The sequence below is a fragment of the Pithys albifrons genome, chromosome 7, assembly GCF_047495875.1.
Source record: "Pithys albifrons albifrons isolate INPA30051 chromosome 7, PitAlb_v1, whole genome shotgun sequence".
Taxonomy (NCBI): domain Eukaryota; kingdom Metazoa; phylum Chordata; class Aves; order Passeriformes; family Thamnophilidae; genus Pithys; species Pithys albifrons.
The window spans coordinates 25,373,065-25,390,107 of NC_092464.1; the positions used below are offsets into that span (position 1 = coordinate 25,373,065).

The following is a 17,043-nucleotide window of genomic DNA, read 5'->3' on the forward strand; positions in this document are numbered from 1 at the left end:
AGTGTAACAGAATATTTTGTGCATGTGTATGAGATCTAGACATACAGAATGATAAAGTTAGTTTTAAGGTGTTGTTTTGTTTAGCTGTAATGCTTTCATGCCTTAAAACGCCAACAAGATGGATTATTTGGGGTTTTTTTGTTCTGTTTTAAATAAGAAAAAACGAAGCAAAACCAGCTGTTAACCTTTTAAAACTTTAGTGGTTCTTAAAAAAAAGAACATAGATTTTTCATGATCTTTAGAGGTCCTTCCTCACTCAAACTATTCTATGATTCTACCAGCTATTTGTCCAAGAAAGGGTAATGTTTTATTGCAGGTATATCGCCTTGTTGTTGGACACACACACGTATCTTTGCTGTCTATGTGTATTTGTGCACCCAGATTTAACATGCTTCCATGCACTGCTTTTTAGTTGAGAGAGATGCACCTAAGTCTAAACAAAAATCCAGGAAACTAAATTGAGGTAGGAAGCTGGGATTTGGACATTTGACTTCTTACCAGTTGTTTAGAAAAGTCCTTTTGTCAAAAAAATAGCACTACAGGAAATATATTTCTGATAATACTATTTTATGTTTCTTCATCTCAGGAACTGATAGCTCATAAACAAAAACTTCGGTAGCTCTGTCAGAATTTTGGTGGTGTTACTGTATAAACATAAGGACTGCACCCTTTCCCCACCCTTCCTTTTCCATGTATTTATTGAGTCCCAAGCTTTATAAATCCAGATGTGGCCCCTGATGGAAGTGTTTGCTTTATAACGTGTTTTTGTAATCATTTGCACAGCCAGCTGCCTGTTAGTGATCCGTAGGTGATGTGCTCCAGCTTCCAGAGAGAGCCCTGCAGAAGCAAAGTCCACTTTAGGTGTGGGGAGAGATGAGCACAGACATATGTGCAAAGGATTATCTAGGCAACTTGGGGTTCAATATTGCAAGCTTTTTCTTTTCAGTATTACTGTTTTGTTTCATCTTGTTTGCTTTTGAGATACTGATTGCAGCTTATGATTTTTTAAAATTCTGTTTTGTCAGCAAAATGCACACATCTCATGATTTACCAGCGCAAGAAACACCCACTTTTGCTTCTTAAAACTAGCTCAAAGCAGCTCCTTATTCAGGGTGAAAATAGAGTAATCTCTGACTTCAGTCTCTGAACTTGTCTCTCACAATTGGTTTCTTTTTCCAACTGTTGTTCTTCTGTGTGGGTGTGACTTTTCTATCATTAATTTGTTTATAAAGAACAAGCCAATGAATTTTCAAATTCAAGAGGGAATATCACTGGAGAATTACTTCCTCCAGCTGACTTTAAAAAAGACTAGTCAGATCCTGTTGGTCCTATTCTGCTTTTATTTCTATTTGGAAAATATTTCTTGTTAAATCTGAAAGAAAATTGGAGAGTTCTTCCTATGGAAAAGAAGTCTCGCTTAGAAAATGAAACTATTTAAATATAGAGCCAGTAATGCTTGATAACTAAGTTGTTAATTCTTAAGACAGTGTTTTCTCTCTTACTCTACTGAAAATACTGTTGTGGAGTTGTGTTTTGTTTGGTAGAATTCATAAGTAGTGGGGTTATAGATAAAGAAAAAGATAACCTTTTTTGTATGTAGAATGCTGCATTTGCACAGTAGCTTAATTACTCTTTGAACAATCTATGCCTAATTAGAGGATAACTGGAATTTTTTAAATGCTATAAAATTAAGACAGGGGAATATGCTACAGATGAAGAAGATGAGGACATGGGACCTGTCCTTCCAGGAGGTGACATGGCTATTGAAGTGTTCGATCTCCCTGAAAACGATGACATGTTCTCCCCTAGTGATGTGGACACCAGCAAACTTGCACATAAATTCAAAGAGGTAGGTTATAGATCAGAAAATACTTCTGAAATAGCTCACTGAATTACATTTATAGTCATCTCATTGCTCAGAGCTTAATTTTTCTCTTGAAAACTAGAGTTGATTCCTAGCTGTTTATATCTCAGTACTTTTGAATGACTCAAAAATTTCTACTTAAAAGTGAAACTGTTCTTCTGATTTGTTTTGGTATCAGCTTTCAGGTGACTTGTATTGGTGGTAGATAATTTATAAATTAACTTTTCAGTACAGAAGTTATTCTGCCTCAGCACTTAGTTTGACCAGGAAAAAAACCCCAAGGTAATTCATTACTAGCAGATGGCTGGGTTTTGGTTGGTCTTGTCTTTTTTTGTTTGTTTGTTGTTTGGTGGTTTTTTTGGTTTTTGTTTGGTTGGTTTGTTGTTTGGGCTTTTTTTTGCCTTGCCTTGGTTTATTCATTGATTGGTTGGTTGGATGATTTTGGTTTTTTTAAGAGTCCAATAAAAGATGATCAGGAAGAGCAAACAGCAAATGTTGAATTTCAGTGTAAAGGGATGTGTGGAGCTTATCCTCTGCCATTACACAGTAAGTCATCAATGTACAGCAGTGTTTTTAAGAAGATGCTGCATTTGGGAGGCAGGCTTATTTCAAGCTGTTTTACCAAATTCTATGGTTACAGTGTTCATATCCACATATACAACATCCACCTGTAGTAAGTTGGCTTGAATCACTGGTGTTCATTTTGGTTGTTGAATTCATATAACTTCACATACCAAAGTACTGAGAGATATTTCTTCTGTATTTTAGGCTGTGCTTTTGATGTGGCTTCTTTTTGAGCTTTCCTGAATTCTGATGCAAATAAAGATATGAAACAGTGGATGTATCTAAGCTCAGAGTAATGAGTTGAATGATGGCAATAAGAGTTGTTTGGTTGGGTTTTTTAAATACAGGAAGGTGGGAGGGTTGAAAGTAGCCAGGACCTCACAGGAGATTTGAGTAGCAGAACCTGGGACCACGAAGGAGTTTTATAATACCAAGACTCCCTTTTTATCCTTCTCCCCTTGTTTACTCCCCTTCCCTCCATTCAAACTAGATATTTTATCTTCTCCAAGTATGTTGCTGCTACTCTCTAATGAGAGAAATGTATGGAAAGTAAATGAGCAACCATTCTTTCTGCTGATACCTTTTTCAGGCTGTGGGTGCCTACTGTTTCATGATCTCCTGAAAAATTTTCTACTTTGCTTAAATTATAATTTTCGCACTCCATATTTCAAGTTCCAGGCACTTACACACACTGGCAGAACAGTTTACTTTGTTTTCTAATACCTTGCATCGCGCATAGTAATAGTTCCTCAAAGCAGTGGGAAGATTGCTACCATTCTGCGTGTGCCAGTGAGTGTGCCAAGGCTGTGCAAGCCACAGATACAGGGATGGGCAAGACACTCACCTTTGAATACATTACACGTAAATGTGATGTACTTGTAACAAGAGTTTCCATTAACTTGGGCTGTTGCCATACCTGAGCTTGTCCAAGCTGATTTGAAGCTATTTACAGACTTGTGTGATATAATGGCCTGAAAACACTGGTGTAGAAGAGACCAGGTGAAGGTACTTCAGGATCCTCAAGTGGAAGTGCAGATGAGAGCCTGAGAAGAAAACATTAACTACTCCTGCCTCAAGCAGGCTCTTTCTCAGTAGCCCACGCAGTTACCACTGTCAGGAGCATGCCACTTTTGTTTCACTAATTATATTTAACAGTACACAGCTGCATTTTGTTGGTTGATGCAGTGAGTACATGTATTTTTCTTGGTATTTGCCCTGAATTCTTTAAACACTAGAGGACTTGTTCAGGATCACGCTGCACAAGCCCACACAGTGTTTTCTGGAATAGTATTTAAAGAACAACTGTTCGTTCTTGTTCTTACTCCAGAGATTAATGAAAGTATTAAACAAGTGGGTAGGACATAATCTTTAAGCATAATAGTTTGACCTAATTAGTTGAATTCAGTCCTTGCAATGAAAAATCTGCTCACATGCTGCTCTGAAAGCACTCCTATTTGAAATGACTTGGTTTTGGAATGAAAGTTAGAAGAGAGATGGGCATTCCTGTGTGAATCATTGTACTTCTCTGCAAGTTCTGTTTTCTTGGCTGTAGAACAGAAAAAATGGGACTAATTTTTCTTAACTGCTTTGAAAGAGCTAGAAACTTTATTTTAGCTGTTATGATTGAAGAGATGCAAGATCTGTAGGGAGAGCGGACATCTTATGTAAGAATTTGTAATTATATTTCATATCTTAAATATATGAAAAATGGATTATTGCTATATGAAAAAAATATATAATGATTATGTAAAAATTGTCATGGAAATTGTTTGATTCTATTGCATACTTCCCTTACCTGTTTATTTGCGTTATTTTAACATTTGATAGCCTTTTATCCCATTCTACGCATTGCAGTCTTAGATGAATTCAAGCCATTTTTGCTCAAAAAGTTATTTTTTGTAACAAGTTTTATTGTTTCGAAGAACATTAATCAGCTTTTCAAGACATACGTGAATACAGAATGTGCCAAAAACTACTCAAAATGTCCTTGTTAAAATGAAGCTGTCACAATTTTATATTGACTTAAAAAACATAAAAATACAAAATAGTATCTGCCAACAATTTGTCTGGCATTATCTAGAACATGGAATAAAGATTTCTGATCCCCTTTTAGTAAACTTGATTTCGAAAAATTTAATGATGGAGTCCAGATTTGCTTGCCAAACAATTGACCTTCTGTGTTGTTTAGTCTAACCTATAAATGTGTTAATATTTGTCATCTATTCTGCAAGCATAATTAGTTCTTTTAAAAAAAGGTACATATCCAGCTACACATTTGTATGTTCAGCAGAAAAGTGTCTTTTTTCTTCTGCCTCAGTGGGATCTGCTGTACCATGTCCTGATTCAATGATATGACTGGGTGCTCAGTATTTATTTTTTTACTTAATAACAGCATAAAAATAACTGTTAAAACCATCTGTACCTGAGCAGATTGTCATTTATGCAACAATTTGGAGTTTATTTGTGTACGGTAATAAGCTCTTTAAGTGCTCCTTATGGATTTGTGGGGTTTTAGAAGAGATGGGAGTGGACTATCAGCAGTAGACTAAGGCTTTGAGTCGTAGATTTCGATATCATTATTAAGTCTGCAAAGGGCAGATTCTAGCTCATCCCTTCTTCCCCTGATTTTATCTCATCCCAGAACAATGAGGTAGCAGAACTAAGCAAAGGGCTGGGTATTTTGTAAACATCATAATGTTTTGAGATCGTTCTTTGGTAATTTTTCACTAATAACAGGAATGGAATAAGAAAAAAGCAGTTCTCAGTCTCTGAAAATTGCAGATCAGAGGTTGGATTGAGTGAGCTCAAAAATTGCAAGTAACCTCTTGCAAATGCTAAATAAAGTATCTCCTTAGTTTCCTCTAACATGTATAACTACAAAAAGGGGACAGGTCCATCTCAGCTTCCTGGCCTACTGAGTGCAGTAGCTTCACTGGCCACTTGTCCTTAATACCAGCCTCAGGGCTGCTGCGTGCCCTGTTTCTGGCTGCATTGGCTTCTCTCCATGCTGCACCAGTAGCCCAGCTCTTCTGTGGCACTTCCCTCAGGAACCCAGGGTGATCTGCAGGTCAGCTGCACGCTCTGGACAGGTTTGGTCTGGTGCCTTGTTTGTTCCACCTGCTAATGCACCTGGTGTGCCTCCACATCTTGGATTTCTGCAGGCTGTTAGAGTGAGTGCCTGGTTTCATTTGAAATCTCACATCTGCTCTCATTGAGCACATGAACATTTGTAACACTTTTCAGTGCACGTGTGAGTAACATATGATCTTGGGGACTAGAAGTGCTTACAATCTCCTGTAGCGACAGCAATCAAGAAATGAGTGTTGGAAGGAAGATTCCTGAGCTGTTCCTCAGGTGGAACTAGTTGAGTCAGTATTTCCTTTATTCTGTTCAGTTAGATCAGTTAAGGCTGGTTTGCAAACCAAGTTGCAACCAAGAGTGTGCATTTCCTATTCCACAAAAAGGGCATTCAAGAGCTTCATGTAAAGGGAATTTCTAAATAAGGTCAGCCTTTCTTAGAAATACTTGTACTGATTAGCTCTGTGATAGCTTCTGTTATTTTGAAAATTATTCCTCTCTTCCAGAAGAATGTCTCCTTTGAATTGTTGGCACATTTTTTTACTAACAGCCTTGTCTTCAAGAATGTAGCCATTGCTTCATCAGAGATGATAGTTTCTGGTTAAGTACAACACTCTCACATACTCCATTAGCTTAACATAAACTATTTCCTAAAGCTCAGATTAGTCTTGTAAGAGAAGTAACCCCCATGTAAAACATGCTTTTCCATAACTGTTTCTTACATTCATAAATAATGGACAACACTCCACTGCAGTGCCAGCTCGGGCTGTAATTCAGTTTTTGCCCTTGCCCTCAACTCCGTACCCAACATACACAAGTCATTGTTTCAGTTTAAGGTTTTGGGACTTGTCAGAATTTTGTCCCTGCTGCCTGCTTTAAATAATACAGCAGCAGGCACTGGGGTACAGGCTAGTATTGGGTACATGTACATGATAAGTCCCATTTGGATTAGGGCTATGCTGGTGAAGCTGTGATACGGCTCATACTTCAGAATGTTCTTGAAACCTGTGAATAGAAGACTTGTGAGGTAAAATTAAAGATGTTTTGGGACATTGCCTGTTACACTCAAAATAGTGACTATTCCCTCCACAAGATCAGACTATTGTAGTTTGGTACAAAATAAATCCCCTGTTAAATGTGCAGGTGAATGCCAGGTCCTCCACACCAGCCCTTTCACTGTCCAGATCCACTGTTGTGGCACTCTGTTTGGTGATGTAACTACAACCTTTAACACACTGCCAGGGCTGTTAATCTGCTTGCAATATTTTTTGTGCTTGAATGTCGTTGCTGTATTTACAGTTTGCCTGTGTAACTGCTCTCAACTGAGATTAGCTAGCTCGATCAGAATAACTCTAGCTAATGATGTAGAAGTTTACCTTTTTTCCTTGCATGAAATAAATGTGTGGAATCTTCCCTCAAGGTTTTCCTGAGTTCTTGAGTTGTTAAATCACTTATTTCCGTATTTGCTTTTTTGAAACATGCCTGCTTTAATCAATGCAGTGGGACTTTCTGACAGCACTGGGATGTATTTCACATTCACATCAGAGGAGAGCTAAGCCCAGCAGGATAATATCTATTTTTTTAAGCATAAGGCATTTGGTTTTGCTAAACAGATTGGATGTTCTGATTTGAAATTACGAGTGGTTAAACAGCATCCTATCTTTAATTAGGTTGCACAGACTGAGTCATTTTGCAAGCTAGACATTTTAATTTACAATCTACTGCACTGCAGCACTCTTCAGGGCCTTCTGCTATGTAGTAAGGTATTCAACTTGCAGCACAGGCTTTAAAAATACCGGAGTACTCTGTGCCTTCACTTGTTTATTTTATATTTTCAATTCTAGTTGCAAATCAAACATGCAGTTACAGAAGCTGAAATTCAGAAGCTGAAGACGAAGGTAAGAATTGATATATGGTTGATGCATATAATATAAATTTCTTCATGCAAAATCAAATCTGAAGATACGTCTCTTTATGTGGGTGGAGAAGTCAACATCTGATAAAAGGCTGATAAAGAGGCACAGTGGCTCAGCTAAATCTTATCTTGGTGTATATTCTATATTCAAAGTTTCAAGTAAAATCTGAAGTGCTGCTATTAAGAGATACTTCCAACTTTTGTAGCTTCAATTAAACATACATTTTAGGAGGTATCATAATGACTACGTGGGAGATTTCTAGTTTTAAAATTCTAATGCATTTTATCAGGTTTTAAAATTACATTTGGATTGAATATTCAAGTCCAAGTTAGTAGGTTTTTATTTACCAGTGATGTTGAAGTATCCTGTTTATGCTACTTTTCTTTTTTTGGCATTTTAAAAAAATTATTCGTTTAAAGGTATTGAGTAGAAATTATTTTGTTACATACAGAAGAAAAAGGGTTCTAATATGTTGTTGCAATTCTCTTCAAAAACTATCCTAGAAACAAAAAATATTACCAGTTTAAAAGAAAACATTATTTCACAATCAGTTGCTACTTACTGGATTGAATTTGTTGTAGCAATACAAATGAATTGGGGTTTTTTGTACTAAGGTACAAAGCTTTACAGGAACTCAACTGATAATTCACTTGTTCAGTAATACTAGGTTTTATAATGACATCCTGTTCTTTGAGTAAAATTTATTATAAAGGAAATAAAGAGAAAGATAAAACTGAACTTCAGAAAAATATTCTTGATTATTATTTCTTTATAGCAGCATTTGTAGTCATTATGTATTTTGCATAGTGTTTATCAAGTCTGCACAAATTATTGTTAAAAACAAATTTAAAGTGCAGCTGTTTTCTGTAAGGACAATTTCTGTTGCAGGTTTTCAGTTCAGAAAGACAGAAATCTTTTCCTCCTCTACTTTCCAGTTCCAGTCTAGCAACTGGAGCCACATGATCGATCCCTTGGGATTGTGCTGAGCCCCATTGGCTTGACACCAACAATGTATGGGTGTAAACATTCATCTGTGGAAATCCATTTGCAGGATTAGGGATAATGAACCTTTATGTGTTGGACCTCTTTACCTTGTGTTTTCAATAGACCTGAAGAAAATGTGACTAGTTTAGGTGTATTACTGATAAAACTGCAAGCAAGTTAATTTTTTTCTACGTATCATCCATGATGCTAGCAGAACTGCCTAGAGCAAATTAAACTGTCTTGATAAGTAAAAAGGGGTGTAAAGGCATTTTTTTGTGCTCTGTAAATTCTGGGAGCTAAAGTGCCCAAGCTGCTGAACAAGCTTACGCTTATCCAGCTCCAAACACTGAAACCTTCAGGTAGCTTCAGTTAGGAAGCAAGACATCTAACAAAACAAAACAAACAAACAAACCCCAACAAAAATGGATATCAAATTCCCCCTCCCCAAAATAAGAAATGTTATCTTTTTATGAGAGTGTATGAATGCTTTATAGCTAGCACCAGAACCACATGAGTAGAGCAAAATACATCCCCAGTGCTGACTGATTAACCCTGCACTTTGCCCGAGTACTCCACTATTGACATTTTTAAATGTCAGTCAAATAGGTTACTGTAACCCAGAGAAGCATAGAGGCTGCATTGGAACACAGAGCAAAAGCTCTGCTTGGTTTTGTGAAGAAGAATAGTGTATGTATCAGCATGTTTCCTTTGTCCTGCAACACTCTTTTCACTGCTAACATATTGCTGGTGTAGTTACTAATTCACTGATTTTTCACTATTTGTGTTGCCTGAATTAATCCTAAACTTTTAGGATGCACTTTGCAGCTTTTTATGGACTTCATCTCGACTCCTTTGTTCAGCTGCAGGCTGCTGAGAATGAGAAGGTGAGGTGGGAATTGGAGAAGACCCAGCTCCAGCAGAACATTGAGGAGAATAAGGAAAGGATGATGAAATTAGAGAGTTACTGGATTGAGGCACAAACCCTGTGTCACACGGTGAATGAGCATCTCAAGGAGACGCAAAGCCAGTATCAGGCTCTGGAGAAGAAATATAATAAGGCAAAGAAATTAATCAAGGATTTTCAGCAAAAGTAAGCAGCTACACCAGCCTCAGCAAATGACTTAGTGCCAGATAGGAAACATGTATGTGATGTATTTTGAAATATGAAACTCACTAGTAAACACTTGAAAGGTAAACACTATTTTCCAATTTTTTTCCCTGAAAAAATGTTACTAGTATTCTAGCTGTAGTCATGCTGTAACTAAATAAAGACTTATTGTGTAGTATTCCAGGCTGGAATGTTTCAGAATTACTAAGTAATTCAATGTGATTACAAACAATGAAGAGTAATCATAGTAAAGCTTTTGATTAGCCGGGTTTGCAGCAATTTATATTGGTATTGTTTCAGCTGGATTCACTCCTGCTGTGTACTAATGGGACATCAAAAAAATAGTTTTGTTACATTTTACATTTCATTTTTCTTCTTCTCATAGATGCCAAGAATGTTTGAGCTGAGTTGAGCTAATTGATGATAATCTGGCCCCTGTTTCATGTGATCCCTTCTCCCTGATGGCTAGCAATAATAATATCTTACATTTCTATAAGAGCTTACATTCCCCGAATTACTTCTTGTTTTTCAGCAACTTTTTCATTTTCTGCTGGAATATACTCATTGAAAGAAGAAAACTCAAAAACATACAGCAATGGCAAATGACAACTGCGACTGCAGAAATTAATATCCAATCCCATTAAAAAGGGGGTTAGATTGTCAAAATGTCATTATCCATACTGGAGTTTCAGGACTGTTTCAGAACTAGGCTGCATCTTGTGTGCTTTCTATCACAAATGTCTTTGATATTCAAAATAAAAGAAGTAGGAAAAGTCACTGGAATTAGTTTGGATACCCTTTCTGTTCTGCTTTATATTAGTAAAAGATCTAGTTGGTTATTTTCTAACTATCTCAGACTCCTAAACTGAGCTAACAGATTTTAGTTTCCTAAAAAATTTGACCTGTACCCAAAAACTTACAGGTGTCTTTCCTGTGAAGGAGTGCAGTCATACTCTAGTAAAACAGCGATTTTGCTCAATTTTCTACAAGAGAGAATAGCATAAACTAAGATTATGTTGGTTTTGTGGTAATTACAGTTTATTTAAAAATTTGGTATTAACTGTTTCGATGATCAGTTGGAACAGAGATTTTTTTCCCAGACAAATTTCTTTACCATTTTGATATCATCACCTGCTGTATTCATTTAGACTAATTGCTTAAGGTTTTGTCCTGGTTGCAGTTTCATAGTCCTTGTTCAGTAAGTGATAAATTATTTGTTAAGGACAGATTTTTCTGATGGATAGCTTAAGATTGATCAAAACATTTTATTTTCTGTTTGAATCTGATTGCTTTGGTGACAGCAAATACATCTTTATTTTTCCCTAAGAGAACTTGACTTCATCAAACGCCAGGAAGCTGAAAGAAAAAAAATAGAAGATTTGGAGAAAGCACACCTTGCAGAGGTTCAAGGCTTACAAGCTCGTGTGAGTAGCATTTCCTCTTGTATTTGAAGCATGAGACAGTTCTGTATATTATTCTGGAAAACTAACATATCTAATGGTGAGGGTGTATTGGGGTATGTGTTATAGGTAATACTGTGTTGTATTTCTTTCAGATACAAGACTTGGAAGCAGAAGTTTTCAGGCTAATGAAGCAAAATGGGAGCCAGGTTAACAATAACAACAACATTTTTGAAAGGCAGACATCTTTTGGAGAAGTTTCTAGAGATCCAGTGGAAAATCTAGATACTAAGCAAGTGAACTGCCTGGATGGCTTAAGTCAAGGTTTGTTTGAACCAAAGGATAACTCCTATGAATCATAGAATGGTTTGGGTTGGAAGGACCTTAAAGATGATCTAGTCCCAACCCAGCTGCCATGAGCAGGGACACTCCCACTGGACCAGGTTGCTCAAGGCTTTGTCCAGCCTGGGCATGAACATTGCCAAGGATGGGGAAGTCAAATCACAGCATCCCTGGGCAACTTAATTCAGTATCTCACTATCCTCACAGTAAATAATTCCTTCCTAAAATCTAACCTAAATTTCCCCTCTTTCTGCTTGTACCCATTACTCCTTGTCCTATCACTGCAGTTCCTGACAGAGTCCCAGTTCAGCTTCCCAGCAGGCCCCCTTCCCATACTGGAAGGTTGCTATGAGGTCTCCATGCAATGTTCCCTTCTCCGGGCTGAACAGCCCAAACTTTTCTGAGCCTGTCTTCGTAGGGGAGGTGCTCCGGTCCTCATAGCAACCTCATGGTCCACCCCTGAACTTGATCCAACAGTTCCATGTCCCTCTTATGTTGAAAGCCCAAGAGCTGTATGCAGTACTCTGGGTGGGATCTTACAAGAACAGAACAGAGGTGCAGAACCACCTCCCTCAACCTGCTGCCCACGCTCCTTTTGATGCAGCCCAGGATTCCATTGGCTTTCTGGGCTGCAAGAGCACACTGCCAGCTCGTATTGAGTTTTTCATCAACCATCTACCCCAAGTCCTTCTCTGCAGGGCTGCTCTCAGTCACTTCTCTGCTCAACCTGCAGGTGTGACTGAAATTGACATGATCCAGATGTAGACCCTGTATATATGTAAACAGCATGATAGGATTAATGCTGGGATATTTTTTCAAAATTCAGTATCTAATGACAGCCGTATCAGTGTTCTACCTAATAAGGCCAGTATAGAGTCCCAGAATAGCTGTACAATGTATTCTTAAAGAAATGGAAGTGACTAAGTCCTAATATAGCAAAGGTCATTGTTGATTGCTTCAAGCTTTCAGTGGGATGCCATCAACATTTAGGTTTAATTCAACGCTTTTGGTATGTTAATAAAGTAGGAGAAAATCGTGTTTTCTTTTGTGTTCCTAAATCAGTCTTTAATTACCAAACCACCAAAGATCAAACAAGAACAAAGTTACCTGAATGAGAAAAACAATGTTAAATCTACCATTTTTAATGGTTCTCTGCAGGTTTTAATCCCACCTTGGTACCGACATCAGAAGGAACCTTGTAGATGGAACGCACCATTTCTTAGGATGAAACTCTTTGTGAATAAAATGCAAATTCTTTACTAGCACATTAATTAAAAAGCTTGCTCAGCTATAGCACAACCTGATTTACAACATAATATGTGTAAACTTTGTTCTACATCACCAAAGAGACAAAACAATCTGTGCCAACACTGAGGTCTAGATAGATGCTGTCAGCAGGGTGGCTGTACCCCTCACTTTTTTCACATAGTAAAAATAATTCTCATTTTTCAGGCTGCGCTAGTGAAAACATACAGATAACTTCCATAGTTTTAGTTAAAGTTCTGTAATTGCAAGTGGCTTCTCACTGTTGAAGGATATGTAGAATTAAAGCCTATTTAGACCTACAGCCTTGGAAAAAATATTTTTGGTGCAGGGGCAATACTTACTCTGTAGTAGCATCTGTGAAGTCACATATTGGAAGTGTTGGGATTTTGACAAGGGACCACCAAAATTTGTTCCTATAAGCTCTAGTATTATTTATTTCTCTGGTGAAAGAAATGCAATGCATTATGAAATAAGTTAACATCTAGCAACCATAGAGGTGTTTTATTAAAATTGATATTTTGGCAGTCATTCATGTGTGTACCCAAGCAATATTGCTTTACCAAGGAATCAATATGAATTACATTTTTGACAAATATAAAAAAAATCTAGTCCTGCTGAAATGGTATTAAGTATGCAGACTTCATGGAATTGGTTTCCACAAATCTTCACAAAGCTCTTTTCTGTCAAATGTTTATTGTACTGAAATCTCTGAAGTACAGAAAAGTATTCAGGGTGACAAATCTGTATTTCTGCCATAGAGACTCAGCAATACATACCAAATATTTAATACTTAGCAGTGCTTTTAACACAAATCTTTTCAGTAATTTGCATCATGAAAATATGTTTTCTTCACCTGACTCACAAAAATCATGTTTACTGTTGTAACAATGTCAACACACATCCATGGCTCAAGAGCTAAAATTCAGAAATTTCTACATGTGAAAAGGAAGAAATTAAAATTCTGTCTAAAAATTTGAAAATTCTTTGTTTTGCATTAAAATTCTGTATGTCATTGGTTCAAAATTATGTTTTCCAATTGATGCATTTACATAAAAGTTTTTGAAGAATTGTCTTTTTTTATTGCAAAAGTGTTCTGGAGAAATGCTACCAGTGTTAATTACTTCTGAGCATTAGAATAGATGATCTGTGAATTTAAATGTCCCAAGTTTAACCACCTGAATACAAACACAAATTATTTACTAGGAAAAATAGATAATCGGCAGTGATTTTTTGAAAGCGGAAGCAGCATGGTTAGACCTTAAATTCCAGGCTAGATTTGTGTTTTTTAAGAGATCCTTAAATGTGATGTAGCACTTTGACTTCCATATACCTTTTCCAGTGAATTCTATATCAGTCCCTGAAATCTGTATCAGGCTGTAATGTATTGATACTTGCTCTGCAGACAAAGAGCCTAGATGTCCATATCATTCTTGTTTAAACCTTTTAAGAAAAGAACTTCCCATCAACCTGTGTGTGTTTGCAGAGGACCTATAAAGGGCAGGGGAGATGCCCACCATGTTTTGGAGGGTGAGGAGAGTCCCTCTGGGTTCTGTGCGTTGTGCACGCTGCCTTTGTGACATTCACATTGATGCTCCAGTCTCTCCTCTGGCTCTCGTTTGGCGAGTGTAACATCCTCCTTGATCAAAGTCTCTGCATTAGGTTCCTGGGGTAGGACTGCATGTACACAGCCACATCCCGTAATTTTGTTCAAAGTTTGCAGGTCGGTGTTCCCTCAAAAAACTAGGTTATGTAAAAATGTAATATTTTAATTAAAATTATATCAAGTATGGTTTTGCTTCAGTGTGATCTGGGTTGTTTATTACATTCTTGCATGCTAATAGACTTGGGAAGACGTAATGGATGCAACTTGATGGCCACAAGTATTCAAGCATAATTCTTCCTAACACTGACGGTGCTCTGACCGTGTTAAGTATCCTGACAGACTGTACAACTTCTCAGGCTGTAGCATAACCTCATGCTGAGCTTAAGATGCTGCCAGTAATATCAGTGGAAATTAGAGAAAATCAACACCGTTATGGCCCACAGAATTCTTCCTTTGCTTTTCCAGGGAATACTAGAAACCTGAAGATTGTGTTTCTTTTACAAATATTTGATTTATTCTGAGAGCAGAAAAATAGATAAAGTGCATTGTAGCTTTCTGTTTTAGTGGTCACAAGCTGTATCTGCAGTAGAGAATCAAGGTATTTACCAGCAGGAGTCAATGATTTGTAATGTAAACAGTTCAGTGCTTGAGGTCATCTTTGACAATATTTGCTCATCTCTGTGCAAGTGCCCATTTAGCTGCTTTGTGGCTGTAAGATCTGAGTGCCTTTGGATACCCAGGGATGTATCAGTTCTCAGAAGAAGATTTTGAAGTCTATCAGCCTGTATAGTGGAAAAACTGTGGGAGGACAGATGAGCTCTTTCCTACTCCACAGTGATACTGAAATAATTCAGATGGAAGACCATTGGAGTCAAGTGGTTGAACACCTGCTGAAATAAAGTCTCATTACATTGTCTCTGAGAACAAAATAAAACCTATTAATGACTTTTACGTGAGAGATGAACCAGGCTCCCTAGTGGGTTGGGAGATTCCTAGAGAAATGTGTGTGAGATGTGTGTTTGTGCTGGGAGGAGTGAAGGACGACCTCTCTGTAGAAGAAGGAGCTGGAAGTGAGGGTGGCAGCTCATGTGGTTGGAACAGAGACCATCTGACAGCAGAATTCTTAAATTTCTGCAGTTGATTCTTTATATCGCACTTACTGAATCTGTGTAGATAAACTTGTGTATGCAAATAACTTTTTTTTCCCTGAGGTACTTTAAAAGTTACAAAGATACAAGTGAAATGTGTCTTTTCTAACCTAAATGATTTTATGATTCTATGCAATGTGCATGTGCTTGCAATTACAGGTGCTCTGTTAGGAAAAAGTAACAAAAGATTCTTCTGTTAAATGATTCAAATCATGTTTCCATACAGATTTCAATGAAGCAGTTCCAGAAACAGAGAGACTGGACTCCAAAGCTCTGAAGACTCGAGCTCAGCTCTCAGTGAAGAACAAGCGACAGAGGCCTTCCAGAACAAGGCTATACGATAGCATCAGTTCAACTGACGGAGAGGACAGCCTTGAACGAAAGGTGAGAAGGACTCTGCCCTCTCTTTCAGGCTTCCTATGGAGTGCTAGATTGCCCCTGTAAGTCATCCTTATCCTGTCATTGTAGCACAGGCAGTATTTATTCCTCTGTGACCAGTCTGCTGTGATTGTCCTTGAGTAATGTGTGAGTTCAGTCTCCTTTTGAGTCAGCACACCTGTTTTCTTTGTTTTTGTTGTGTTTTAACTGGAATTTTTTTATTTACATGTACCTTATAATGCAGAGTGGGTCCTTTCATTTATGCAGGAAGTGAAAGGAGTTGGAATTGTGCATTTCTCTGTTAATTTGTTAACACAATTGTTCTGTCCTATTCTGATTTCTGTCTGAAATACCAATAAACAACACTGTCTGTGGTATGAAAGGGTAATGCTGTGAATTACTAAAGCATTTCGTTCAAATAGAAAAGCTAAATAATGAATAAAAATATTGCATGTTCAAAGTAAATCTTGCTCTGTTTGCTTACTAAGTAGTATAACCTGCTTTATAATCTCTTATACCAACAGCCATCACACAGTTACAGTAGTCCCATGCACATTTCAAAATCACCACTGCCCTTATGCATGAGAGCATCCTCACCAGCATCAGATTCTGGTGCTTCCTCCCTCTCCCCCGTGGGTAGCAGTGCAGCAATTTCACTTGACAACTTAACTGAAAACCAAGAAGAAGAACAGCACCACAAAGGAGGTGTTCTTTCCCCATATGCTCGGGGAGACACTCCACTTTCTTCTCCTTCAAAATCTGGGCACAGCTCTGAAGCATCTCCTTTGCATCACCCATCTGGCAGGAATATTTTACAGGATAAAGGTATTACTATTTTTTTACAATAAATTGATGCATCATTTTGCTCACTTACACCAACTTTATGACTTTTTGTTGTGTAGTAGGGCCTTAACAATTAGAAGTCATCATCTGCTAACTTCTTTTGCCTACCTGAAAGTTAAAAAATTACAAATGACCTTGTATGGTGGTATAAGAAAAGGACAAAGTTTAAAATGGGATAAGGAACTGCTTGCTTTCTTTTTTGTTATTGTTGGTTTTGGTGATTTGGGGTTTGGTTTTTTTTGTTGTTGTTTTTGTTTTGGTTTGGTTTTGGGGTTTTTGTTTGTTTTTTTTTCTTGAAACTCACCAAAACCCCCCAGAATTTGCCCTTAAGGGAATTTATTGTGTTTTTTTAAAAAAAAAACAACAGTATTTGACCTTGGGATATCTCTGTATTAGAAAAATGCTTAACACAGTGTACTTACTCAAATAATATGATTTTGGCACTGCTAGATGATTTTTGGAGGGTGTGGAAAGGAGTGTAAAACGAGAGCAACAGATTGTAGCTTTTAATTGCTGAGAGGCAGCATAGTCTAGATTTATTAAGAGGTT

General features: G+C 37.4%; 1 protein-coding gene across 7 annotated transcripts in view; it reads left to right on the forward strand.

Annotated features, from left to right (window-relative positions):
• PPP1R9A (protein phosphatase 1 regulatory subunit 9A) overlaps positions 1–17,043 on the forward strand; it is a 135,786-nt gene that overhangs the window by 99,177 nt on the left and 19,566 nt on the right. For 4 of the 7 annotated variants that reach the window (XM_071560732.1, XM_071560731.1, XM_071560734.1 and 1 more), the window contains exons 7-13: positions 1,694–1,849; positions 7,351–7,404; positions 9,267–9,496; positions 10,842–10,938; positions 11,070–11,238; positions 15,500–15,657; positions 16,176–16,476. In XM_071560732.1, the coding sequence (XP_071416833.1) occupies positions 1,694–1,849; positions 7,351–7,404; positions 9,267–9,496; positions 10,842–10,938; positions 11,070–11,238; positions 15,500–15,657; positions 16,176–16,476 (1,165 nt within the window). The remainder of the gene's footprint in view (positions 1–1,693; positions 1,850–7,350; positions 7,405–9,266; positions 9,497–10,841; positions 10,939–11,069; positions 11,239–15,499; positions 15,658–16,175; positions 16,477–17,043) is intronic. The other 3 variants (XM_071560736.1, XM_071560737.1, XM_071560735.1) reach the window with 2 other exon arrangements.